Below are 27,541 nucleotides of genomic sequence, written 5' to 3' on the forward strand. Positions count from 1 at the left end.
GTTACGGCGATTCACTGAACGAGCCGTATGACAAACTCTGTACTGGATATTAAAATCCAAAATATAGTGAAAACACTATTAAATAGCACAGTAACGAAATCGACAGATTAAGGCATTAACTTGTGAGCAGAAAACACAAGATACTTCTCTTTTAAAATATAAATCAGATTTTATTTATATAAACCTAAGACATAAACTAATCTAACACATGAACACAAGCATTCACACGTTGCAGAAAGAGAGAAAGTAAGGAAAGGATGAGTTTAAGAGAATGAAAATGTGAAATCCCAAGTTTACAGCAATATGTGCTATTGCATAGACCTGAACAACCATCAATCACTTATTTAACCCTCGCTTTGAGTTTCTCAATGAGGCTAAAATTTATATTAAATACACCAATTAGAACCTGTTAGAATCTGGAGGTGTGTTGCTTGTTTTGCCTGTGTAACGGGGTTGTGTCCTCGTTGCAGACAGGGGGGGTTCCCCGAAGTGTCTGATTGGCTGGAAGTTCAGTAGTCTTTGAAGTGATGTCTCTTGGGCGTTGTCTGAGGATGCGGAGTTCTTTCTGGTTGAAGTTTGAAGCGGGTCGGAGCTGGACTTACAAACTTACATTAACACACGAAACTCCACGGAAAGAAAAGAAACTGAAGTAAAATAATACAAATAAAATGATGTAACGAGACTAAGTTGTTTTCTTTCTCATTATGGCACGTGGGCCAGGGCACGCTCAAAGAGCAGCACGCACGCGGTGAGAGGGACGAGGGTACGAGAGTCAGAGAGCGAGAGAAGAAGTAAGAGAGCGTATTTTACGATGTCCTGAGGTTTTAAACTCAGCTTCTGGACCGTCCCATCTGGACGGTCCTGACCAATTAGAAACTGTCCTTGCTTAGCTAGGGTGTGTTCTTCACATCATAAATCAGCTTGTTATCAGTCACATGGTCCAAACTCTACAGGCCTTGGCAAAGCATACCTTTCTGAACATGATTTCATAATAAGACTATGATGCACTTGACAAAGAACTGATTGGAAGAAACATTCACATCATGGATTTTCAAGCTCATACATACTAAATATGCAATACTTATCTTTAAGGCTCGAGCTATTCAATACTTATTAAAAAGACATACATATTATTTGATTAAAACATGATATGTGGGTACAACATAAAAATGTCCTTTTAGGATGATTTTATGTGCATATGGAGAAGAAAGTTTTTGTATAGTTCTAAGGAGAACGAATGCATGTTCTTTAGAGAAGGAATGTTGGTTTGGACGGTCTTTTATGTGTGGAGACACGCCCGAAAGAGTCTGTAGCTAATGATTTTCTATCACAGGTTTACGTGTGAACATCAGTCTTGATTACTTGCAACAAATTTGACAGTCTCCTTCTTGAATTGGAATTATCAATAAGTGTTTCTTTTTTTCTCAGTGTTGCAAGTTGTTTGGTGAAAGAGAGCTTGCTAGTTGGGATTTGCTTGCTTCCAACTAGATTTATGACGTCCTGTTCCTTAAGGCCTCTCTGCATTCCAGCTCCTCAGGTTTCAATGTTATGCTGCATCTTAAAATTGTCTGATTCAGTCTCTGATATCCTACAATTATATATATCTTTCTATAATTTTGTAGTAATGTGTGATGTTGAAATAATTGTCATTTAAAAAAAAAAAAAAAAAAACTATAGAATAGAATGGAATAGATTGGAATAGAACAGAATTAATTGGTCAGGCGCTGATGAAAATGATGTGTCTTTAGACGTTTTATGAAAATGTTTATAAAGACTCAGCTGCTCAAATTGAAATAGGCAGGTCGTGCCACCAACTGGGAACAGTCCATGAAAATCTTCAGGACCCGGCCGTTGTAGCACTACGGTCTGTGAAACTTAACCGACCACTCCAAGGTTCCTGGCTGTCCTGGGATGAGTTATGGTTGACAAACCTAGCTGTATAGAGAAGTTGTGATGAAGTGCTGAGTTGACTGAGACCACAAGCAGTTCTGTCTTAGTAAGGTTGAGTTGAAGGTGTTGGTTCTTCATCCAGCCAGAAATGTTTGTCAGACAGGCTGCAATGTGAAAATCTACTGTCAGATCATCTGGTTGGAATGAGAAGAAGAGTTGAATGTCATCAGCGTAGCAGTGATAGGAAAAGATGTGTTTCTGAATGACAGATCCTAATTATGACATATATATTGTGAAGAGAAGTGATCCAAGCACTGAGCCCAGAGGAACCCCAGAAGTTGTTACGTATGGCGCTTTTCCACTGCATGGTACAGCACGGTACGGCTCACTTTTGGGGGGTTTTCCACTGGGTACAGTACCTGGTACTTTTTTTAGTACCACCTCGGCCGAGGTTCCAAGGGAGCCGTACCGTTACCAAACGTGACGTGTAAACTGCTGATCACTGAATGGCCGGAGAAAATCGTCACTGCCTGCATCATTGAACTTGCGGCGCGAGACACAACAGACCCACCACATTTAAATCAGCACAGCCAGCGAAGGATCGAACGCAATTGTTTTGAATGAGCGCACCTTTCTTTTAACAACAAAAAAATGTCTGTGCCGTTGTCTGTTGAGTAAGTACCAACCGTGCCGAGCTGAGTCGTACAACGCAGTGGAAAACCGCCATTAGAAACCTCACCCCTCCTGCAGAACCTACCTGAGGGGTAAGACTTGAACCACTGGAGTGTGGTTCCTGATATGCCCATATTCATAAGGGTTGACAGAAGGATCTGGTGATTAACTGTGTCAAAAGCAGCAGGCAGATCCAGCAAGATGAGTACTGAGAATTTGGAAACTGCTCTTGCCAGTATTAGGGCTTCAGTATTCATTTAATTTAATGAAAAACTAATGAATGTTTAGAATTTAAAAAATAAATAAATAAATAAAGGTAATGAAATTGTTTCTACTATATTTACTTAATATAATATAAATTATGCGGAATTTACATTTACATTAATTCATTCAGAAGACAGTTTTATCCAAATCGACTTACAATTGAGGAATACAACAAGTGATTAATCATAAAAACGCTAATAAATATAGGAAGTGTAGCATAACATTTGTCAGTGATTTAGCATTTCAGATGGGGGTGGGAAGATCATTCCACCAGCTAGGATTACATTTTTTTGAAAAGTTAATTTTTGTGCCTATCTTAAAAGTGAGTTGAAGTAGGAGGGTTCTGAGCCTGTGACTGCTCTATATGCAAGCATCAAGGTCTTGAACTTCATGCTAACCACAACTGGTAGCCAGTGCTGGTAGATAAAGAGAGGTGTGACATGGACACTTTTGGGCTTGTTGAAGACCAGTTGTGCTGCTGTATTCTGAATCATTTGTAGAGTTTTGATTGTACATGAAGGAAGTCCAGCCAAAAGAGCTTTTTAATTAGTCCAGCCTAGGAATGACAAGTGCCTGCACAAGAAGTTGCATAGCATGCTCCGTTAGGAAGGGCCTGATTTCCTGATGCTGTGTAATGCAAACCTGAAACATCAAGCGTTTTTTGCAATGTGGTCTTTGAAAGTCAGCTGGTCATCAAAGATTGCACCCATGATTTCTGACTGAACTTGATGGGGTAATTGTTGATGAACCTAGCTGGATGGTGAAATCATGCTGTAGAGTCAGAGTGGCAGGGAAGACGAGAAGCTCAGTCTTTGCCAGGTTGAGCTGTAGGTGATGTTTATTCATCCATGCCAATATGTTTGCCAGGCAGCCTGAGCCTCCGTGCAGCTACTGTTGGATCATTTGGTTGAAATGAAAGATAGAGCTGTGTGTCATAAGAATAACAAAGGTAAGAGAAACCATATTCCTTTATGATGGATTGCTGTTATATTAAAGGGATAGTTCACCCAAAAATTTAAATTCTGTCATTAATTACTCACCCTCATGTCGTTCCAAACTCGTAAGACCTCCGTTCATCTTCAGAGCAGAAATTAAGATATTTTGATGAATTTTGAGAGCTCTCTGACCCTCCCATATACAGCAATGTAATTTCCACGATCAAGGTCCAGAAATGTAGCAAGGACATTGGTAAAATTATCCATGTGACATCAGGGGTTCAATCGTAATATTACGAAGCTATGAGATTGCTTTTTGTGCGCAAAGAAAAAAAAAACAACAACTTTATTCAACAATTCGTCTCCTCCGCATCACCCTGGCACCATTTTGAAGGGTATCACATAAGTAAACAGCGCATGCTGTTCTGGGTCAGATGCACCACGTATACACGTATGTCTCTAAAGGAATAGTATCTTGCATGACAGTGGTACAAACATGATTACTTACTGGTTGAGGACAAGTTACATTATTATATTAGGGATGTTGTCATACTCGTTCTACAAAAGATTGTAAATGCCTCTGCAAAGATGAATGAAACAGTTTATCTGATCATCTTGCAAGGAGCATTTAGAAAATTAAACAGACTCAAGCACAAATGTGGCAGTTTAGTTTTGAGACCTGCCAGATTAATAAAGCAGAATTCAATGTTTCTCGTTTTCTTGGCCCACTCGTTGATGACATCTTGGGTCTGTCGACTCCCATTTTGCCATGCTTTATTAGGCCCAGCTCACTTCACAGCACATTAGCTGAGAGACGGGCCAAACTCACACCAGCGTGGGCAGAGCCCAGAGTATTGTGGGTCATGTGAGGACGCAATTGGCATTCCTCACAGGAAAGCATTGACATGTATCCGCCTCCTTACTCACTGGCACACCTAAATGCAATTTCAGCCGCATTTCCATGTCAATATAGAGATATTCTCTGTGACTGAATGTAATCATAGTCCAATCAGACATATCTCTGAGCACGGGCTGCCGTTACACCTTCATTTGCAGTGATTATTTGACTCCGGGCCAACTGTCCGACTGATGTCACACAAGCCGCTGTTTACCTGCAGGAAACAAGCAGTCTTTGTTTTTCCTAATTAGTTGATCTTATTCAGACGACTGGAAAGGAAGAACAATTTACCACTCCTGTTCACTGAGGTGAGCTAGTTTCAGTTTGCCACAAATAAAGCTTTGTATATGCCACTGAATGCCTTATATTTAGATACAACTGAGCTTTTATGTTGTAACACTACCACTAAATAAAAATTAAACATTTGCGATGGAAATTGGTCTTATGTATGTTTTTAAATGTTTAACTTACTGTGCCAAGTAATTTTGTGGTAGCACCTCTTGTCATGGTTAAAGTACTAATCACTTAATTTAAATCTAAACTGCTAAGATTACCTCAGATTACCTCATGTGAGAAAACATTAGTGAATAATATTGCAATAATAACACCTTCCATTCTCACTCATTCTGCAATAGAATAATGGAATGCGCTGAGGACATTAACAGTTTGCTGAGGTATGCAAAAACATACATTGACAAACAGGTAGGACAACCTATCATAGCCCTCGAACCTAAAATGGATATTTTAGGGTCCTACACCATCCACAGATGATAAATTAATATAAATACATTTAATAATTATTTTTGGGCAAACTATTCTTGTAAATTCACATGTGAACTTTGACAGCTCTAAAATTGTGTTTTGTAAAATATTATTTTTTATATCCCTAGATTTCAGTATGGAAATGATGTAGACTAAGCCTGGGAAAATGTGTGGGAAGAAATCCATGTATAAATGCATGTTTTCCAAGCAAATGCAGCCTGTAAACCCTGTAATTCCAGAACATCCAACATTATAATCCATATTTAATTGGAAGGTTGAGTTCAGGTAGAATCTCAATAACAATTTACATGACTGTAAATGGCAATTCTCAAGGACAGCCATGTGTTTGATTGTGTTTATGCATGGATTTGCACACACATGCTGCAGACATTTCACAGTTCACTGTGTGGCCATTCAGCCTTCTGCTAAAACCAACACAAGCCATTCATTCAACAGCAGCTGAGAGTGAAGTAGCGGTGTCTTTTTACAAGCAAAAGAGTGTCCGAGCAAAGTGGAAATGCATTGCATCAATTATTAACATTCCCACCAACAATCACTTTTTTTTTTCCTTTTTTTTTTACCCTCTAAACTAAATGTTTGCATGCATTGGGTTTGTAACCTTGTGAAAAAGAGGTAGACTAGCATATTTTTTTTAAGAATAATATACTTTGAAATGACATATATTTACAGGAATATCACACCTAAAATTAAACTTTGATGAAAATCACAATAACTCCAAGATGTAGATGAGTTTCAAAATCATAACAGATTTGGAGAAATTAGCATTACATCACTTGCTCACCAATGGATCCTCTTCAGTAAATGGGTGCCATCAGAATGAGAGTCCAAACAGCTGATAAAAACATCATAATAATCCACAAGTAATCCACACTTCTCCAGATCATGAATTAACATCCTGTTAAATGAAAAACTGCATGCTTAAGAAACAAATTCATCAAGGTGTTTTAACTTCAAACCGTCGCGTTTGGCCAAATATGATTACAAAATATACAATAATGCTTTCTCCTGAGAAAAATAGTATCCCCTGTTATCCTCTCACATCAACATCCACTGATGTGTTTGTTTAGAACAGTTTTGGGCTATTTCAATTTTTATTATTCGTATTTTTATTATTTTGAGCTAATTTCAAATTAAAATGTCTTAAAGGGGTCATTGGATGCAAAATTCACTTTACAAGTTGTTTGAACATAAATGTGTGTTGGAAGTGTGTGTACACGTCCATTCTATAATGATAAAAATCTTTTTTTTTTATTATTTTTTTTTTTTATCCCTATTTTAAAATCCTCAAATTCTCAAATCAGGCTTTTCTGAGGTTCCTGTCAGAATGACGTAGTTCTGTACAGATTTCTCCCATGATAGTTGATTGACAAGGCCATCTTACCTTAGACCCGCCCTGAGTGAGCTGAGAGCTGGTGTGTCCACTCCAGTGCAGGGGAAGACAAGAATGTAACCGATTAAGTGATTGAGGTTCTTTGTTGTTGGATGTAATAATGAATATAGCAGTCGTCATTTACTCACGACATCTGAGCCGCTGAAGACACAGAGGATAAATGTTACTTTCGTTTTGAAGGGAATGCGTCTATCCTGATCTGTCTAAATGTTCATGCTAATCATTCGTGATCCAGCCTCACCTACAGAAGAAGTGAATATGTTTTTTTATGAATATTTGCAAATTGCCTTTTCCTAATAATGTGCTAGTTGGCCTGTTTCTCTGCTGAAGTTTACAGTCTGCTTGTCACTCCATAAAAGAGAGGGACGGGGTCAGCAGAGCTCATTAGCATATAAAGCAACACGGACTAGAATGGCTTACTGAAAACAGAGCTGATTGTGACAGGCCAAAAAAAGTTTTTTTTTTTTTACACTACCATTGAGAAATTTTAACCAAAGTATGTTATAGACTTTTAATTAAGACCCAAATGTATTTATTTTTTTTTTTTTTTTCACTGGAGTCATGAGGATTACTTATGGATTATTGTGATGTTTTTTATCAGCTGTTTGGACTCTCATTCTGATGGCACCCATTCATTGCAGAGGATCCATTGGTGTGCAATGCTAAATTTCTCCAAATGTGTTCTAGTTAAGAAACAAACTCATGTACATCTTGGATGGCCTGAGGGTGAGTTCATTTTCAGCAAATTTTCACTTTTGGGTGAACTTTTTAGTGGCCTTGTTTGCAAGTATATGGTTTTTAAAATGTACTTTTAAGATTTAAAGTAAACTACAAATGCACATTTGATACAGTAAAGCACCCTTCTTTTTAACAAAACTAGGTAAGAGGAGCTGTGCTTTTTAGGTCAGCCCATTTCTCAGGCTATTCCGGTTAAGAGACATCAAGAATCAATATTCAAGGGACCTCCAACCCAAAGCGTAGACTGCTATTACTAAAATCATGTTTGCTAGGTACAGACCTCCGAGGTGAGCTTATGAATAAGAGATAAGGGAATATTTTAGGCCCGGTTACGCTTGGTGTCCCAGTACAGAAGAAGAGGGACATTGAGGGCTTGGAGACAGGGGTTGTATTTGCCGCCCACCGGCTAACCTCTGCAAAGCTTTTTAGAAACTCACCGCACATCAATAATGCAAGTCCTGGCACAATGCATGAGGCAGTCGCAGACAAACAGAGCCTCGCCGTGGTGTAATGTGCATTTGGGACGGAGGGCAGTGGCTCGACATTAGCATGCGTTTGTAATGAGGAAGCTGTTATGCAACTGCATACAATTAATATTGTGCAATTCAAATAGGATCCAATGGTAATGAAGTATCATGAAATGGGTTGAAGCCTGGAGAATTCATTATCTAGTGGCTCTGTGGATGTCTTCATTTTTTGAAAGTCGTATTTGTACATCACTCGGCTCCGAGGGATTTTCTGGGAATGTGAGACTTGCAAATGCATTGTGACTCTGCCTGTCACATGCGAACTGGAAACAGACCTGCTGTATATAGGAGGAGCTGGGAAAGGAGATAGAGAACATCTTGAGTTGCCTGAGGCTCATGTTCTCCTTGGCTCTCTTCTGGGAATGAGGAATGGGCCAAACCCCTATCCTTCCCTCCTTCCCTCCTTCCCCCTTTCTCCACAGGCCTGCCAGCCGTGTGACAAGCCAACGTCAATTGCTTATGAATATCTCTGATGAAGGGCAGCTCCATGTGACATGAAGTTTCATAGTATGGTTTGACTTTTGTTGTCCTCTAACTTTTACTACACTGATTTTACTAAATGTTTGGGGTAATAAATAAAAAGTGACAGTAAATACTAGCATGTTACACAAGATGGCAGTTTCAAAAATGCTGTTCTTTTGAACTTTCTATTCATAAAAGAATCCTAAAAAAAACTGTTATTTTAAATTGTAATAATATTTCACAATATTACTATTTTAACTTTGTTGATTAAATAAATGTCGCCATGGTGAGCATAATACTTCAAAAACAAAACAAAAAAACTAAAACAAAAAAATCTTAAAATTAGGTAAGATTTTGAAGGCAACATACACTTTTAATACATATTCCTAGTCTTATTGTGTACAGTTTATCAAAACACATAATTTCAAAGGGAAGAAATACAACTTTTTGTCCTCATTATCCATCATAATACAATAACTATCAGTTTCATAAAAAAATCGGCATGTCTAGTAGTTATTTTTTATTTTTTATTTATTTAGGGCTCCTGCAATGGGTAGGGGGGTGTCCCGTCCCTATGCGTTGAGCCGATCAGATGAACCAGTTGTTTCCAGTGCTGCCGGTCTTGTGCCAGCTGCTCTGCATCCTCCACAGCAACTCCATGTTGTTGGAGGTCACCCGCAATGACGTTGAGCCATCGGGTGCGGGGTTTACCTCGTGGTCGTCTCCAGCCTGCGGCCCTCGGGTCAAACTGGAGAATGGCTCTCGTCGGATGGTCAGGAGGAAGGCGGAGGACATGGCCAAACCAGCGGGTGCGGCGTTGTGCAGCCAGGCAGGATTCTCTAGGCTGGCATGTGCGGGCTCCACCTGATGTTCTCGATGGTTCTGAGAGCCCTGCTATCAAAGCCATCTAATCTTGCAGCCAGAGTCTTGTTTAAGGGCCAAGTCTCCGAGCCGTAAAGCAGTATGGAGAGTACTGCTAAGTTGTAAATCCGGAGCTTCGTCTTGCGTGAGATGGTCTGGTGCCACCAGAGTGGTTTCCAGAGAGACTGCAAGGCTGATGCATCCAGGGCTCTTCTGCGGATAATCTCTGGTTTTAGGTCCCCGTTGTCTGTCACTATGGATCCCAGATACACAAAGTTCTTGACAGGCTCTACAATGTCATTACCAAGCCGCAGGGGAGGTGGATCGGGTCCGTCACCGACATATATGAACTTGGTTTTCGTCCAGCTCACCTGGAGGCCAAGCTTCTCAGCCTCTTCGCTGTATATGCCCAGAGCGTCTCTCAGCTGGCTGTAGGACGTGCTGAACAGGATGGTGTCGTCAGCGTACTCCAGGTCCGTCAGGTGGTAGCTGCCGAAGGACACTCCAGGGACCCGCTCACAAACCCTGGACATCAGATGGTCAATGATGCAGTTGAAGAGGTCAGGAGCAGCCACGCAGCCCTGGCGAACGCCACTGGAGATGGGAAACCAGTCTGAGTCTCTGCCGTTGCTACGGACACAGCTCTGAGCGTTGCTATAAAGCAGCTTGAACAGGGCAACGATCTTGGGTGGTGCTCCAAGGGCGTGTAGAATACTCCACAGTGAAGCGTGGCAGACGGTGTCAAAGGCAGCCTTCAGATCTATGAACCCGATGTAAAGATGGCGATCTTTACGGAATTCGTAGGTCTTCTCTATCAACAAACGAACGGCGGAGATTTGATCTGTTGTGGAGCGGTTAGGCATGAAGCCAGCCTGCTGGGGACGGCGGCTGCTTCTGATGGCTGGGAGAGCATGAGTGAGCAAGATCCTGGTAAAGAGCTTGCCGGGGATGGAGAGAAGGGTAATGCCTCTGTGGTTGCCACAGACTAGCCTGTCACCCTTACGTTTCCAGAAGGGCAGGATGACTCCTCTGGTCCAGTCGCTAAGAACCTCTGTCTCCCACGCCTCATTGAATACGTGGGTAAACCACTCGACAATTCTTTCACCGCCTGATTTTTGCATCTCAGCGGTTATTGCACAGATGCCGGGGAGTTTCCTGTTGTTAAGTTTTTTCAGAGCGGCTCTGACTTCCTCAGGTGTGACAGGGTCTGTACTGCAGGCAACACTAGGGGCTGCAGCGTTAGCGGCCGATGATATGGTGGGATCAGCCGGCAAGGTACCATGCTGCAGAAGGAGGCTGAAGTGCTCTTTCCAGCGTTCGAGGCAGTTTGCTTCAGTTGCTATAAGGTTGCCATCAGAATCTTTCACCAGGGCTGTCTTGATGCGTGGGCCATTACGGGCTTGGCGCAGCAGACTGAAGACATGGCTCATGTTGTTATTATTGACTCTAGGTGTTTAGCCTCTGCTTGCCAGAACTTCTCCCTATCCTCGGCTATAGCCACATTGCGCTGGCGGTTCAGTCGCCGATACTCCGTCAGGCCACCTCGGAGCCGGGCCTAACGCTGCCGGTCGATGATGTGTCCTCTCCGATATCCAAGGCTTTTTCGGGGAAGGTCGAGAGCATCCAAAGACATTGTGAACTGACTGGATGACACTTTCCTTGAAGGTCTGCCAGTCGTTCACCTTGTCAGTAGCCAGGTTATCGAAGGTGCGGCAGATTGCGCAACTGAAGTCTGTGGCGATGTTTGGATCACTGAGTAGGGAGGAGTCCAGGCGAGGCTGAGTCTTGGTGTGCTGGTTGGCTCGCAGCTTTAGCTTGAGCTGGGCCACCAGCAGACGATGGTCTGTGTTGCCAAGCTCTGCTCCTCGGTACACACGGCAGTTGGTGACAAACGACTTCCAGCGACGAGAGATGAGGATGTGGTTCAGCGCTTTCCTGGTTCTGGTTCGACAGGTAAGCCTGTGGACCGATCGCTGCTAGACAGAGTGGCGTTGGCATCGGTGAGGATGATGGTGATGTTGTGTGGTGGGTCTTGGCCAACAGCCTGATGGAGTTGGTCAAAGAAGGCATCCTTCGCATCCTCATCAGCGACATCGGTTGGGGCATAAGCAACGATTACTGTCATCTTGCCGTGTTGGTGAAGAAAGCGGGCCGACTGTAATCTGTCGCTCAGGGGTGTCCAGCTGATGAGGGACTTACTGAGGGCCTTCGGGATGGCAAGTGCCATGCCATAAAGGCCTGTCCGTCTCTCGGGGCCACTCCAGAAGTAGCAATGGTCGCCTGCTGTTGTTTCGCCATTGCCTTGCCATCGGACTTCACAGAGCCCTGCCAGGGTGATGTTATAGCAGCAGAGCTCTCGGGACAGCAGGGTGGCAGCTCCGGGGCGAAGGAGTGTCAGGACATTCCATGTGGCGACTCGGGTCCTGCGACGAAGGTTGATCCGTACTCGTTGGTCGGGGGCAGGCTGGGGTCCGTTACCGTGTTGGGCAGTCCAGCTTCTTTCTCTGATCGGTTTCATAACAAAAGGATTTCTCTTGGGTGGGTTGTTAGCCCAAAAACAGGATAGTCGGTTGGTGGGGCGGACACCTTACAGCGTACCGACACGCTGGGGTCTTAGTTTGTCTGGAACCTACCCTGGAGACCGGCCCGCCAAGGGTGACCCTACCAGGAGCAAGCTCCCGACGGTATCACTCTCCAGGGTCACTGGAACGCACAAGCCCCCTCGCCACGTCAAGGCCAGACCCGAGAGAGAGAATCAAATTAATCACAAATAATCACACATCAACATTTGCTGAGAAATTGAATGTAATTAAAAAATATATATATATTATTTTGGCGGACAAGTAGGATTAAATAAACATTTAATAAAAAGTGGCTTCCTATATCAATATATTGTTTGTTTTATCTATTTACATCTTAATTTTAACTAGTAGCCAACTACTGTAGCTGTTCAGGCCTTGTTTTAGGCTGATGTTATAGATATGTGGCCTTTCTAAGACTATGCGAATAATCTACAGTAGTAATTTAATGCTGGTTAACCTTCATGTAATAAAGGTTACAGTAATAATAGCCATAATAACATATTTTTAAAAAGAAGCGTCACCATTGGAATATGTCAAGATGCTCTCGAGGGTAAACTTGACCTTCAGCCTCTACCTTCTGGACAAATGCTTCCTAAAATGTGGTTGTCAAAGATGTTTCAGAATGGTTTCTGGTGTTTAACACTCATATTTCACAATCCAATCAGTTTTTTTCAAAGATATATGTCATCTTATTAAAATTAAAATTGGTTGTGAATGCTGTTTTATGTGGACTTTAAATGAAATATTATTATATCCAGCTGAGTTTATGGTCTAGATGTCTTTGTGTGCTTCCACAGTCTGAATCAGATATCAGCTAGCACACAGATACTATTCAGTGTAACCTGTGACATTTAAGTCAGACTTAATTCAGACAAGTGGACACTGTAATCAATCCACCAGTCACATTGAAACATATCTTAGTTAATTCAGCAGCCTATAATCTTTATCTCTTTAACATGTTGCTAACAATGCATGTTACAATAACAAACAGTGTTAATAAGGTTCCTGTTTTATCTTAATAGAATATGTCCATTACAATTAATTCATGTAGATCAATACATACTGTACATAACCATTTTTACAAGTGTTTAAGCAGAAAATGGATCTGAAGGTTTGTGTAAATGTAAAAAACAAAACAAAAAAAACATTGGTTTATTTTGTATACATAGTGTAAAATTGTTTGTTTTGAATGAATAAAGCATAAAGCATAAAGTTTGTAAGGGTGTAAGATACTTCCTGAAACAAATTATCTGGTTCTTTTCAGCGAATCAAAAATATATAGGCCCGGTTTCACAGACAGGGCTTAGACTAAACGAGGATTAGGCCATAGTTCAATTAGGACATTTAAGTCATTTTTATTAACATGCCTTAGAAAAAAACATTACTGGTGTGCATCTTGAACATAGGCACTGATATGTTTTAAGACCATTCAGTGCAAGTTTTTCTCAGTTGAAACAGCTCAGAATTACATTTTAGTCTAGGACTAGGCTTAAGCCTTGTCTGTGAAACCGGGGGATAGCATAACCAATGTGGTTTAGTCTCATTCATCAAAAAAAAAAAAAAAAAAAAAAAAAGTTTAATCATAAATGTGCTGCATGACCAAAGTATCTTAATTTTTTTTTTTGTGAGTCAGTTATTTGTAATGATTCAAAACCATCCAGCACTGCCCATGTCGTTTATAGTGATTCACAAACAAATGACTCTTATGGATCATGACCAGAATTGTCAAATGCACATTCAAATGATTCATATAAGTCAGCTTCTTTTTAATGAATTCAAAAACATAGAGCACGACCAATGTGGCATAGTCTGATTCACAAACAAATGACTCTTTTTAGCGAATTAAAATGTGCAGCTCAACCACAGTAGTCCAATTCCCAAACAAATGATTCACATGAGTTGGTTCTTTGTAGCGTGACCAATGTAGCCCAATTCCCAAAACAACAACATCATCCTAATTGAGATTTATGGATTTGCTATTTGAAATTAAATGTTTGGATAGTTTTCATAGTTAATTGCCTATTGTTAGTAGCATGTAGAGTAACTAACTACATTTCAAAAGATTAGCTTGACTATTTAATTACATTTAATGACTAGCTTAGTTTTTTTTTTTTTTGGTGTGTTTTGACCAGGCAACTGACTCCAGGTATCATTTTAAGAGCTTGATTATTATTGATGCAATAAGAACAAGACATTTTATAACAAATAGCTTTTCAACGGCTAGTTAACAGGCGTGCTTTTAGCCCAAGCCTGATATGAGATAAATTGGTGAAATAAATTGGTCCCTGAAACTGAGCAGCATTGAGATCATAACCTGTGAGAGCTAATCTTGCTGTGGCAGGACTCTGCTCGCACGTACAGAAAGATTGAACTCAGCAATGCTCCCCCAGCGCACCCTTGTTAACACACCGGTCAGGTACGCAAGAGACTACAACACTGATAATTTTACCAATAAATAAGCTTAGTGGATGCTAACGTCTGACAAAACTGCTCCTGTGCAAGAAAAATCTGCAATGTGTGCAGTGTAGTCAAGTTTTTGGGTCACTACACTCTACTGTAGAGTGGGTGTGATTGTTCTGTTACACAGTCAAGAGCACAGATGGGATTTTACGCTAGAACATAGGGTGGCATGAGATCTTGATGTATGTGCATGTGGCAGTTTTTTATTTATTTCATTTAGTCTCTAGAGGATGAAAAAGCAGTCTTTTTTTGGATACCCATGGCACTCAAAAAATGTACAAACATTCTGTGTGATGACTCACTTGGCTTGTATCTAGGAAGTATACTCTGCTTTATAAATAAGGCACACAATTCATGCAAAAATTCCTAGAAAACCTTGAAACTGACCTGAAATGTCAGGTGAAATGAAAATATTTTGTTCCAGTTGGTTGAGTACTAGAAAACATAGTGGCATAATTGGGGTGACCATACGTGCCATTTTTTCCTGGACGCGTCCTGGACAGGATTTCTATATTGCTTTGATTGAAAGTACCTCGAGAGCGTTTCGAAAACATAAGGAACCGATGTCATACACCGATCAGTCTGCACACGCAAACAAAGACAAATCCTAGATATTTTAGGCAATATAGAGATCCTGGCCAAGATGCGTTCGGGAAAAATGGCACGTATGGTCACCCTAATATAATGTACAAAACCATTGCCTAAAATAATTAAATTTTTCTTTAATGAATCAAAAACAGAGCTCAAATCCTGAAACAAATTAGTCTTAATAGCTGATTCTAGTAGTAATCTAGTAGACAGTTATTTTTAGTGAATCAAAAACCTGCAGTGTGATTAATGATATGTAGTCTGATTTACAAACAGACTCGTATGAGTTTCTTCTTCTTCTTCGTTGTTTTTTTTTTTATTTTAAGTAAATCAAAAACATACAGTGCAACCAGAGTAGCCCAAATCCGAAACAAATGAATTGATTATTTTTGATGAATCAGAAACATACAGTTTGACCAGAGTTGCCTTAATTACTAAACAAATTACTCTTGGGAGTTGATTATTTTTAATGAATCAAAAACATATATCAAAAATGTGATGTAGTGTGATTCACAATTAAATGATTTATATGAGTTGGATCTTTTTAGTCAAAAGCCTACAGTGTGATAAGTTCAAGTTCAAGTTAATTTTATTTGTATAGCACATTTACAACAGCCACCAGGCTGACCAAAGTGCTTTACAGATTATACCACATACACAGAAAAAAATGTAATACAACCCGTTTAAAAATGAAAAATGGCCACATCACAGTAGTCAATACACTAAGGAAAACAAATACGTTTTTGTCAGGGACTTAAAAACAGACAGCGAATGGGCCATTCTAATCTCTAGAGGCAGGGTATTCCAAAGTCGAGGCCCTGCCACTGCAAATGCACGCTCACCTCTACGCTTAAGCCTAACGTGAGGGACTACCAACAAAGCCTGGTCATGGGATCGTAGGCTTCTGGACGGAGTGTAGTGATGAAGAAGTTCAGAGAGGTAGACAGGGGCTAGGTTGTGTAGGGATTTATATACAAAGAGGATAATTTTAAGTCTATTCTCTGACAAACCGGCAACCAGTGTAAGGATTTAAGAACTGGGGTGATGTGTTCATGTTTACGACACTTTAAAAGAAGTCTGACCGCAGCATTTTGAACAAGCTGAAGACGTGCAATTTGACACTTAGATATACCGCAGTATAAAGAATTGCAGTTTGGAGTGAGAAAATATTTAATGTTAGACAGTAAGCGAAGCTGATAAAAACTGGATCCGATTACAGAAGAGATATGTTTATCAAATTTTAAATGCTGGTCAACAAGAACTCCTAGGTTCCGAACCCGTGAGGATCTAAAAACGGATAAACTTTCTAACTGAGGGCTTATACACAGAGTTCTCATTGGGTCCGAAAACAATTACCTCGGTCTTGTCTTCATTTAGGAAGAGGAAATTTTGGGCTAGCCATGATTTAACCTCCTCTAGACATTGCCGAAGAGAAGTAATCAAAGTGGAATTGTTTCTTTTGATTGGTAAATAGATCTGAGTATCATCTGCGTAGAAATGAAAAGACCATGTTTACGCAGAATAGAGCCGAGAGGTAGCATGTAGAGAGAAAATAGAGAGGGAGCTAAAATAGAGCCTTGTGGAAGGCCACAGGTCAGAGGTGCAGGGGAAGAGATAAAATTACCCAGTCACTAAAAACTTTCTGTCAGACAGGTATGACTGAAACCATTTCAGGACGTTAGCTTTTAGACCTACCCAAGACTCCAATCTATATAATAGTGAGGAGTGGTCTACAGTATCAAAAGCGGCCGATATATCTAGAAGAATAAGAACCACAGAGTGGGAGCAGTTGCATTTGCTACCTTAAGCCAGGCAGAATTCATGAAGCTAAGATGTTGATCAGTGAAGTGAAGTGACATTCAGCCAAGTATGGTGACCCATACTCGGAATTCGTGCTCTGCATTTAACCCATCCACTGTGCACACACACAGCAGTGAACACACACACACCGTGAACACACACCCGGAGCAGTGGGCAGCCATTTTATGCTGCAGCGCCCGGTGAGCAGTTGGGGGTTCGGTGCCTTGCTCAAGGGCACCTCAGTCGTGGTATTGAGGGTGGAGAGAGCACTGGACACTCACTCCCCCCACCTACAATTCCTGCCGGCCGGAGACTCGAACCCGCAACCTTTGGATCACGAGTCCAACTCTCTAATCATTAGGCCACGACTTCCCCATCCAAGTCAGATAATGGTTGATCCAAGTGCAACCAGAATCACAGTGTGATAAATATGATGTAGTCTGATTTACAAACAACAACTCTACAACTCAACTAGTTTCTTTTTAGTGAATAAAAACATGAAGCTTGACCAGAGTAGCCTGATTCCTGAAACAAATTGGGCTTATCGTGTGAGTTGATTCTTATGATGAAACAGCACAGTAGTCTTATTCACAAACAAATATTTGCACGAGTTAGTTAGCAGATCAAAACAATGCAGCTTGACCAGAGTAGCCCAAATCCTAAAACAAAAACTGACTCTTGTGAGTCGGTTCGTTTTAATGAATCAAAAACACACTGCATGACCAATGTTGCATAGGCTGATTCACAAACAAATCACTCTTATGAGATGGTTCTTCTGGTGAATCAAAAACACAGAGCACAATCAGTTTACTGGATGTAGTCTGATTCACAAGCAAATGGCTCTCCTTGTGCCTCTCTTATGAGGCAATTATTTTAGTGAATCAAAAACATGCATGAGTCCCAAACAAATGATTATGAGCCAGTTCTTTTAAATGAATCAAAAACCCACCTGTACTAGCCAGATTCTCGAAAAAAATTACTCTTTAAAAGATAAGTTACCAGTTTGAAACCATTTGAAACACCGCCCTGTTTACAATTTTAGCTGAGAAGAGAAAACAAAATTTGTTACAACTGAAATGTTCTCAAATTAACCAGAATTAAAAACAAACTGGGAAATACGTATTGATAACCAACCCCAAAAATCATCACTTAGGCTACCATTTGATATTACATACTTGCTTCATTATTTTATATTGCCTCATAAAAGCTTATTGAGGCTGCATTGAAAAACAGGTTTGCAGCACATTTTGTTCAGTGTTTTATTTTATTTTTTCAGCCCAAACTGCTATATATGTGTGTTTATGAATAAGTAGCATTATATGTATCATTTGTCTATAAGCTCATGACAAACAAGACACTTCCTTGCTAGCATTTCTAGGCTTTACATTGCTTAAGGTTCAATTTTTTATGATAATGTTTTGCTTCGCCAATAAAACAAAAAGCTTTTTCCCTACGGCATTTTGGTGTGATTTGTCTTTGAGAGCATCTCTTTTCTTATATTTTCTTTGCGGTGAAGATATTAAATGACTGACTGGTTTGTGGCAGGTGTGCGCTAACTGTGTTAGCAAGCTTAGCATCCGTGTTATTTAAATTACAGTATACATACTGCAGTGTTTTATTGCTCTTGGATTAGAGTATGTGGTTCCCTTAAGGGCATCATTTTAATAGCTTGTTTTGAAACGTGTATTTATCAGCATTAGGAAGAAGACTCACTTCATAAACAAGGTGTGTTTTAAAACGTCGCTGTTTAGCGCTAAACTGCAATTGATACAGTTGTCCTTCATTTCCAGACAAGTACTGTTGAAATTTCAACAGAATTTAATATGACAACTATAAACCGCATTGCAAAAATGGAGACCGGCTTTGATTTGTGTGGCACCAGAGAGAAAAGGATTCTCAGTTGTTCACTAAATTATGGGTCTTTAATTTGAACGTGTTTTTTTTTTTTTTTGTACCCAGCTGCACAAAGCCCTCTATTGTGTTATCTTTGTGTTTCTTTATTAGCTGCTCTTTTCTCCTGAAAGCTATTTATTGAGGGTCTTTGATGGTCTGGAATACCTCTGTAATAACTCCAGACTTCACTGGTGGCCCTAATATCATACAAAAAGAAAAGGCCCTCCACGGCATGCAAATGAAGCGAGCATGTGTGAAGTGTGTTTGAGTAATGAATTAAGGTGCAGAGGGATCTGACGCATGTCATCTTCAGTGGGGAACAACAAAAGAAAAAAGATGTGGTTTCTTGTTGAATGAACAGAAGGCAGGACACAAATGAGAACACTTCAAAGATGGCTTTAAAGTCAATAACCAGAAGTTGCAACCGTCTCTTTTTCCGCATTGTAACATGATGAAGAGATTTCTCAATTTATTTATTTTTAATGAAATCTGACATAGGCTTTAATGTGATAGTTCACCCAAACATGAAGAATTCTGTTATTTATTCACCTTCATGTTCATGGTTTTTTCTATGGAATACAAACTGATAAGTGTTACGCTACACCAAACACTGACAGAATATTGTGACCAGTGTCTGTCAAGCTCAAAAAAAAAAAGACAGGAAACGCCATACAAGCACCACAGAATGTTCTATGACTTGAATTGTTGGCCTTTTTCTCTCATAAAGCTATCATATGACTTGGAATATAGTGTATATGGACAATTTATATGATGCTTTTTGGCTTGTTTGGAGCTTTTATGGCAGGAACTGTGTAACATTTGCTTTTGTGTTCCAGAGGGGGAAAAAATAACAGCATAGAGGTTTGAAAAAATCATGAGGTTTGCTTTACTGCATGACCCATATGTGTAACACCACCATATTTTTAATGAAAAAGGTATGGAAGCAAAAAAAAAACATCTTCCAGTCTGACTTTCCAGTGACCTCTGTGGAATTAAAGGCTGGATATTTTTTCTGCTCTCTGGTTCAACAGTTCAAATTGTGCATGCTTGCCAAGTTCAAAACCTTTTTTTTTTTTTTTTTTATACCAGTAGATTTCCAGTGTTTTATGACCAGCACATCTATATTTTTCATTTTAGCACTCATAAAAGCAAGTGTTTTTGTTGGTGTTGTTGTTGTTTTTTTACAAGTAGTACTGTAACCCTAACCTAATCCTAAATAATCTGCCATAAAAGTTTACATTTAATACTACAATTACATTTGAAATACTTTGCACATTAAATGTAGAAACGCAGTGTATACGAATGTTATATTAATATCTATGCATTTACACTGAGATTACTATGCTTAAACTAATGGATAGTCTGCATGATGCTCAGTCATGATATGCAGGGTTATTATGTACAGTATTAGTTTGTGGAAAATGCACAGATTAAAAAGAACCATGCTTTTTTTCGAAACTGAAGCTTATGAGTGTTGATTTCTGCATTATGAGTACCATAGTTCTGGAAAACTCTCTCATCATTGTAGTCGAGATGTTCACAAAAGTGTTTGGTTTGACAAATGGTCAGTTTTCAGTTACACTTAGTGACTTTTCTAATGGTCATTTGAAGCAATAGAATAGTTAATGCAGATTTAATTGCAGCAAGATACCATTTGCCATTTGCCTAAAGGAAAATCACTTCTTCCTCATTGTCAACTCTCAGGATAATGTTGCATATTAATTATAGTCTTTTGATCATTGTAAATTTGGAAAGTACAACATAATAGCCATGTGTTTACTTCATATATAGAAAATGAAGGTGTGGATGAGATCAATTTACGCCTCAAAATAATGTTTTTTCCATGTTGCCCCAGTAATTGCACAAGTAATAATACAATTGCAAACAAGTTATTTATTGTGATCTCAAGGCAGTGGCTGATAAACTTAAATTGAATAAAATAAAATATGTGCTGATAAAATGTGTGATTCAATAAAACAATATTTTAAAAAAAGTTAAATAAATATAGATATATTCGTATTAATCGTGTCATACTACTATCACTACTACTATCATGACTACTATTACTACTATCACTACTACTATTACTACTATCACTACTACTACTACTACTATCATGACTACTATTACTACTATCACTACTACTACTATCACTACTACTATTACTACTATCACTACTACTACTAGTACTACTACTATCATTACTACTATTACTACTACTATTACTACTATCACTACTACTACTATTACTACTAATACTACTACTAATACTAATACTATTACTACTATCACTACTACTACTATTACTACTACTATTACTACTATCACTACTACTAATACTACTACTATTACTACTACTACTACTAATACTATTACTACTATCACTACTACTACTATTACTACTATTACTACCACTACTACTACTACTACTATCACTACTACTACTACTACTACTACTACTACTACCACTATCACTACTACTATCACTACTATCGCTACTACTACTACTATTGCTACTACTACTACTACTACTATTAATATTACTACTACTACTACTACTACTATTACTACTACTACTACTAATATCACTACTACTACTACTATTACTACTACTATTACCACTATCACTACTACTATCACTACTACTACTACTATTACTACTACTACTATTACCACTATCACTACTACTATCACTACTACTACTACTACTACTATTGCTACTACTACTACTACTACTACTGCTGCTGCTGCTGCTACTAATACTACCGCTACTAATAATTCAAAATATGTTTGGTAACACTTTACCAACACATTTTCACTATTAATTAAGAGCCTTCCCTCAATAAACTCCTAATTTTCTGCTTATTAATAGTTAGTAATGTGGTTGTTAAGTTTAGGAATGGGGAGGATTATGAGATCTAAAATATGGTAATGCAGAATAAGCCATTAATATGTGCTTTATAAGAACTAATAATCAGCCAAAATGCTAGCAATATGCATGTTAATAAGCAGCTAGTTACTAATACTAAGAATTGGTCCTTAAAATAAAGTGCTACCATCTATATTTTTTAATTAATTAATTTATTTATTTATGGTGCTACAATAAACAAAAAGTGCTACAATAAATTAAATAAGTAAATTTAAATTGTATTCCTATTTAATATTATCCTATAATAATAATAATAATAATAATAATAATAATGCTTGCATTTTTAAAATATATATATTTTTAAATAAGCTGATGAATGTGTTAAAAGTGTAAAACAAATACAAATGCATTTCAAATAAAGAAATATTTAACACAATATATAAAAATGGTATTAAAATATATTTTCTACTCTAACATCACTAAAATATGCATTTACTATACTCTACTTCACTGTTTATAACACTTCACCCATTGCACTTTCAGCACACCTTATTCATGTTGTAAATTTCACTAGAAATCAATAATGTCTTGTGTATTGATTTTGACATTGGTTATTTTGATGGAGCCTTATAATAAAGACTACATTTTTGCCTGGACTTTTTTTTTCATGATGGGAAATAATTTTCCAATGGTTAGAAATTACATTGTAGTATGTTATATATTAAATTAATTAATCAGAATTAACATAATGTCCATGATATTCAGAATTATAATTAAATAGATTTTTGTACAGTGATCATGTGGCCATAGATAATACATGCACATGCCGGCTGAGTGTAATCTTAATTATATTCATGTATTATCAGAGGAATACATGATAACGTTCAACTCTGCCCTGCCTGTCTTGCAGAATGATTTCCTCCACGAGTTATGATTTCCTGGTGCGAGATCTTGTATCCGGACGGGAGTACGACCTGTGCGTTCTGGCCGTCTACGATGATGGCATGACCTCGCTGATCGCTACGCGCCAGGTGGGCTGCGTCTCGTTCGTCACGGAGACGGAGTACAGCCAGTGCCAGTCGCTCCACAGCCACTTCCTGGGCGGCACCATGATCATCATCATCGGAGGAATCATCGTGGCCTCCGTCCTCGTTTTCATCATCATCCTCATGATCCGGTATAAAGTCTACAGCCATCATGGGGCAGATCCCGGAAAGGGGACAGCTATGACAAACGTGCGTTCGCAGACCAATGGGGGGCAAGCGGCGGGGCAGGTCCCGCGCTCCAGCTCCAAAATCGTGGAGGGCCAGGAGGCCATGGGAGCGGGTTTAGGGGGGGCCACCGGGGCCGCCGCTAGTTTAAAAGACTCCACTGCCATGGTGCTGGTCACAGATTCTGAGACAACTGTACAGATATCAGAGATGATCTCCGAGGACATAATCTCCCCCACACAAAAGCACCATCCCAGGACTTGTATAGAGCTCAAGAGAAGGCCTTCTCTGTCCTCTAAAGAGGGTACAAGCACAGACACACCAGGAGGTATGTACACTCACAAAAACATTTTTTTATTATTTATTTTTTTTGTTTTTTTGTTGTTGCTGAAGTTTAAAAAAAAAAGATAATTGGAATATGTTTGTAAATGTTATTAGCAAATTCTGAGTTAAAATTATTTCTACATTTTTTTTTTTTTCTTGGTGTTGTCTTTAATGAAAACCCAAAAATAAAAAATGCTGAAAATTTACTCACCCTTACGCCATCCAAGATGTAGATGAGGTTGTTTCTTCATGGGAACAGATTTGGAGAAATGTTGCATTACATCACTTGCTCTCCAATGGATCCTATGTAGTGAATGGGTGCCATTAGAATCCAAATATCTGCTAAAAACATTGAAATAATCCACAAGTAATCTACACAACAAGTCCATCAATAAACACAATATGAAGCAAAAAAAGCTGCATATTTGTAAGAAACAAATCCTTTGATATGTGCATATTTATCTACTGATTCAGATGTGACAACTTTTTCACTCAGGAAAGCAATATTATGGTTTATGTACTTGTATTCTTGCTGGAAGGAACGGTTTGAAAAAAAAAGTCTTAATAATAGATTAGTTTCTTATCAACACACATCTTTTTGCTTCACAAGACATTAACTAATGGACTGAAATTGGATTACTTGTATATTATTGTGATGTTTTTATCAGCTGTTTGGACTCTCATTCTGACGGCACCCATTCACTGCAGAGGATCAGTTGGTGAACAACTGATGTATTACTAAATTTCTCCAAATCTGTTCTGATGAAGAAAATAACTCATCTACATCTTGAATGGCCCAAAGGTGAGTATAATTCAGCAAATTTTCACTTTTGGGTAAACGGTAATGGAAAGTACATGCATTTGGGACTCATGTGACTCATGTTTTCACTGTAAAATACAGCTAAAAAGAAAATGTTAAGCAAGTACAAAAAAGGCAAAGGCAAATCACTTGTGTGATTTAAAACGCTTAAGGTTGCTTGCAGGCAATTGCACATTCACATACCCTTTTGACAGTAGGCTTTTAACAATACCTGGGCACCTTACAGCTGCTCCGAGTGCATCTATATATACTCTTGTAATTGCCAGGAATAGAGCTATTCATCTGATTCAATGGGCCAGATATTCCTTAAAGAGCTTTTCCTTTGTGGAATTTGGATTTATAGGTCCAATCAGGTAATTGCAGTTTCTAGATGAATGCTCATGAAATTCAAGAAGACCTCATCCTTAAATCATTAAATCGATAAAGTCCATTCAGTCAAGAGCTGCTGATGCAGAAGGGTGAACTTCCATGATTCTCCTGATCCCGTCAGTCACCCAGGCACCTAATGGCCGTGAACTAAAAGTAATCATTAGTCAACTAAGTTAGCAAAGGATGTGAATTAAATAGTATTATATCTGAAGGAGCATGATGGCTTAGACATGAACTTTTTCAGGACCTAAAATAGAGTCTTTTCTTTTCAGTTAATGGCCAGTGAAAAGAGAGACATAACTCTCATAAAATGTTCATTGGGAACCTCAGTAGGTAAAACATTTTTTTTGTGTATATGAGCTGGTTTATATATATATATATATATATTAGTGCTGTCAAACGATTAAAAATATGTTATGTTTATATATTAAATATATTTATTAGGGCCGGGTCTTTAACGCGTTAATTTAGATTAATTAATTACACAAAAATAACGCGTTAAAAAATTTTAACGCATTTTAATCGCACTTATTTTTGCACCGCGGAACGTTTCTCACTGGATGAGTTTCGGCGGACCGATTATACTGGAGCACCAACTTGCGTTGGAGACCGGTCTTGCCAAGCTTCCTTGGAAGAACGAACTCGGAAGGACGCGAGAACACAGAACGCACACTTATGAGAACTGAGATGTACTGCATTCCTGCTTAACTGACCGCAAAGTGACGGGGGGGCGATCAGTGCGCTGGATCTGATGCTAGCCGACAGCTCGCCGCTCCCGTGTGTTGTGACAGCTGTGCCTGAACCACCAAAGAGGTTCACCAACAAGACTCATGCTTATTCTGATTGACAGGAAGATGTTGAGGATGTCCATCATCTTTACTTAATCTGTTCTTCTATTTAAATCAGCGGTTAACTCATAGTGGGTACATTGACTATTGTGCTTCTCAGCATAAGAAACGGCCAATGAACAATAAATATTACAAAATGTCATAACTTATTAAAACATTTCATACCATTATAGATATTACTTTCATATAATTGTATTGTTTTATTTTACAGCGTTATATGTTTTACTGTTAAGATTCATTTTAATATGCCAATAAAAATGCAGACTTTCTCCGGGTCTTATAACTTTATTAAAATTAACCAAAACAAAACGATAAATGTTTACTTTCAACTTGAAGAGCCGTTAAGTATTTGTGAGAGCGACTTTAAAGCTTACAGGCTTCCGTACACCGGCCACCCACAGCGTTTTCTGGGATTTCTAACGGCTCGATTCTCTCAAGTCTGCACTCGATGCATCCTCAGTTTCAAGAACATATCCAGGCACTTTCATGCATTCTCTGTACTTGCCTTCTTGAGAATTGGAACTGAACTTCGACGCTTAATGATGACGTAGAACGAGAACACAAGGACGCAAGATCGCTGAAGAACGCATACTGAGAAACAGCCAAAAACAAACCACAGTGAACATGGACAAAGAAGCTGATGAGACCGCTTTGGTTGGCCCTGTGGATGGGAAATGTGAAAATCCATATAAAAAAAAAAACTTACTTCTCACTGTTCTCAGGTCAAATATTTATATGCGATTAAAATGCGATTAATTTCGATTAATTAATTACAAAGCCTATAATTAATTAGATTCATTTTTTTAATCGAGTCCCGGCCCTAATATTTATATAAAATATAAAATATAATAATAAAAATATACACTTAAATAATAAAATATACAATAAAATATTTACATGCATGTGTGTGTATTTATATATACATAATAAATATACACAGTTCACATACATATGTAAACAAAAACTTTTATTTTGGATTCATTGCGAGTAATCATTTGAAAGCACTAATATATACACTATCTCACAGAAGTGAGTACACCCCTCACATTTTTGTAAATATTTTATTATATCTTTTCATGTGACAACACTGAAAAAATGACACTTTGCTACAATGTAAAGTAGTGAGTGTACAGCTTGTATAACAGTGTAAATTTACTGTCCCCTCAAAATAACTCAACACACAGCCATTAATGTCTAAACCGCTGGCCACAAAAGTGAGTACACCCCTAAGTCAAAATGTCCAAATTGGGTCCAAAGTTTCAATATTTTGTGTGGCCAGCATTATTGTCCAGCACTGCCTTAACCCTCTTGGGCATGTAGTTCACCAGAGCTTCACAGGTTGCCACTGGAGTCCTCTTCCACTCCTCCATGACGACATCACAGAGCTGGTGGATGTTAGAGACCTTGCACTCCTCCACCTTCCGTTTGAGGATGCCCCACAAATGCTCAATAGGGATTAGGTCTGGAGACATGCTTGGCCAGTCCATCACCTTTACCCTCAGCTTCTTTAGCAAGGCAGTGGTAGTCTTGGAGGTGTGTTTGAGGTCGTTATCATGTTGGAATACTGCCCTGTGGTCCAGTTTCTTCTTCAGTATGTCACAGTACATGTTAGTATTCATGGTTCCCTCAATGGACTGTAGCTCCCCAGAGCCGGCAGCACTCATGCAGCCCCAGACCATGACACTCCCACCACCATGCTTGACTGTAGACAAGACACACTTGTCTTTGTACTCGTCACATGGTTGCCGCCACACACGCTTGACACCATCTGAACCAAATAAGTTTGTCTTGGTCTCATCAGACCACATGACATGGTTCCAGTAATCCATGTCCTTAGTCTGCTTGTCTTCAGCAAACAGTTTGCGGGCTTTCTTGTGCATCATCTTTAGAAGAAGGTTCCTTCTGGGACGACAGCCATGCAGACCAATTTGATGCAGTGTGCGGCGTATGCTCTGAGCACTGACAGGCTGACCCCTTCAACCTCTGCAGCAATACTGGCAGCACTCATACGTCTATTTCCCAAACTCAACCTCTGGATATGACGCTGAGCACATGCACTCAACTTCTTTGGTCGACCATGGCGAGGCCTTTTCTGAGTGGAACCTGTCCTGTTAAACCGCTGTATGGTCTTGGCCACCGTGCTGCAGCTCAGTTTCAGGGTCTTGGCAATCTTCTTATAGCCTACGTCATCTTTATGTAGAGCAACAATTCTTTTTTTCAGATCCTCAGAGAGTTCTTTGCCACGAGGTGCCATGTTGAACTTCCAGTGACCAGTATGAGAGTGAGAGCGATAACACCAAATGTAACACACCTGCTCCCCATTCACACCTGAGACCTTGTAACACTAACGAGTCACA

At 39.2% G+C, this 27,541-nt stretch overlaps 1 protein-coding gene across 1 annotated transcript in view; it reads left to right on the top strand.

The window, feature by feature from the left end:
• LOC306853843 (leucine-rich repeat and fibronectin type III domain-containing protein 1-like protein) overlaps positions 1-27,541 on the top strand; it is a gene marked incomplete at both ends in the record, with an annotated part of 59,342 nt that overhangs the window by 16,403 nt on the left and 15,398 nt on the right. The window contains one exon of the mRNA XM_079391495.1: positions 22,523-23,151. Within this exon, the coding sequence (XP_079247621.1) occupies positions 22,523-23,151 (629 nt within the window). The remainder of the gene's footprint in view (positions 1-22,522; positions 23,152-27,541) is intronic.

Source organism: Barbus barbus (genome assembly GCF_936440315.1).
Source record: "Barbus barbus genome assembly, chromosome: 34".
NCBI classification, from domain to species: Eukaryota; Metazoa; Chordata; class Actinopteri; order Cypriniformes; family Cyprinidae; genus Barbus; species Barbus barbus.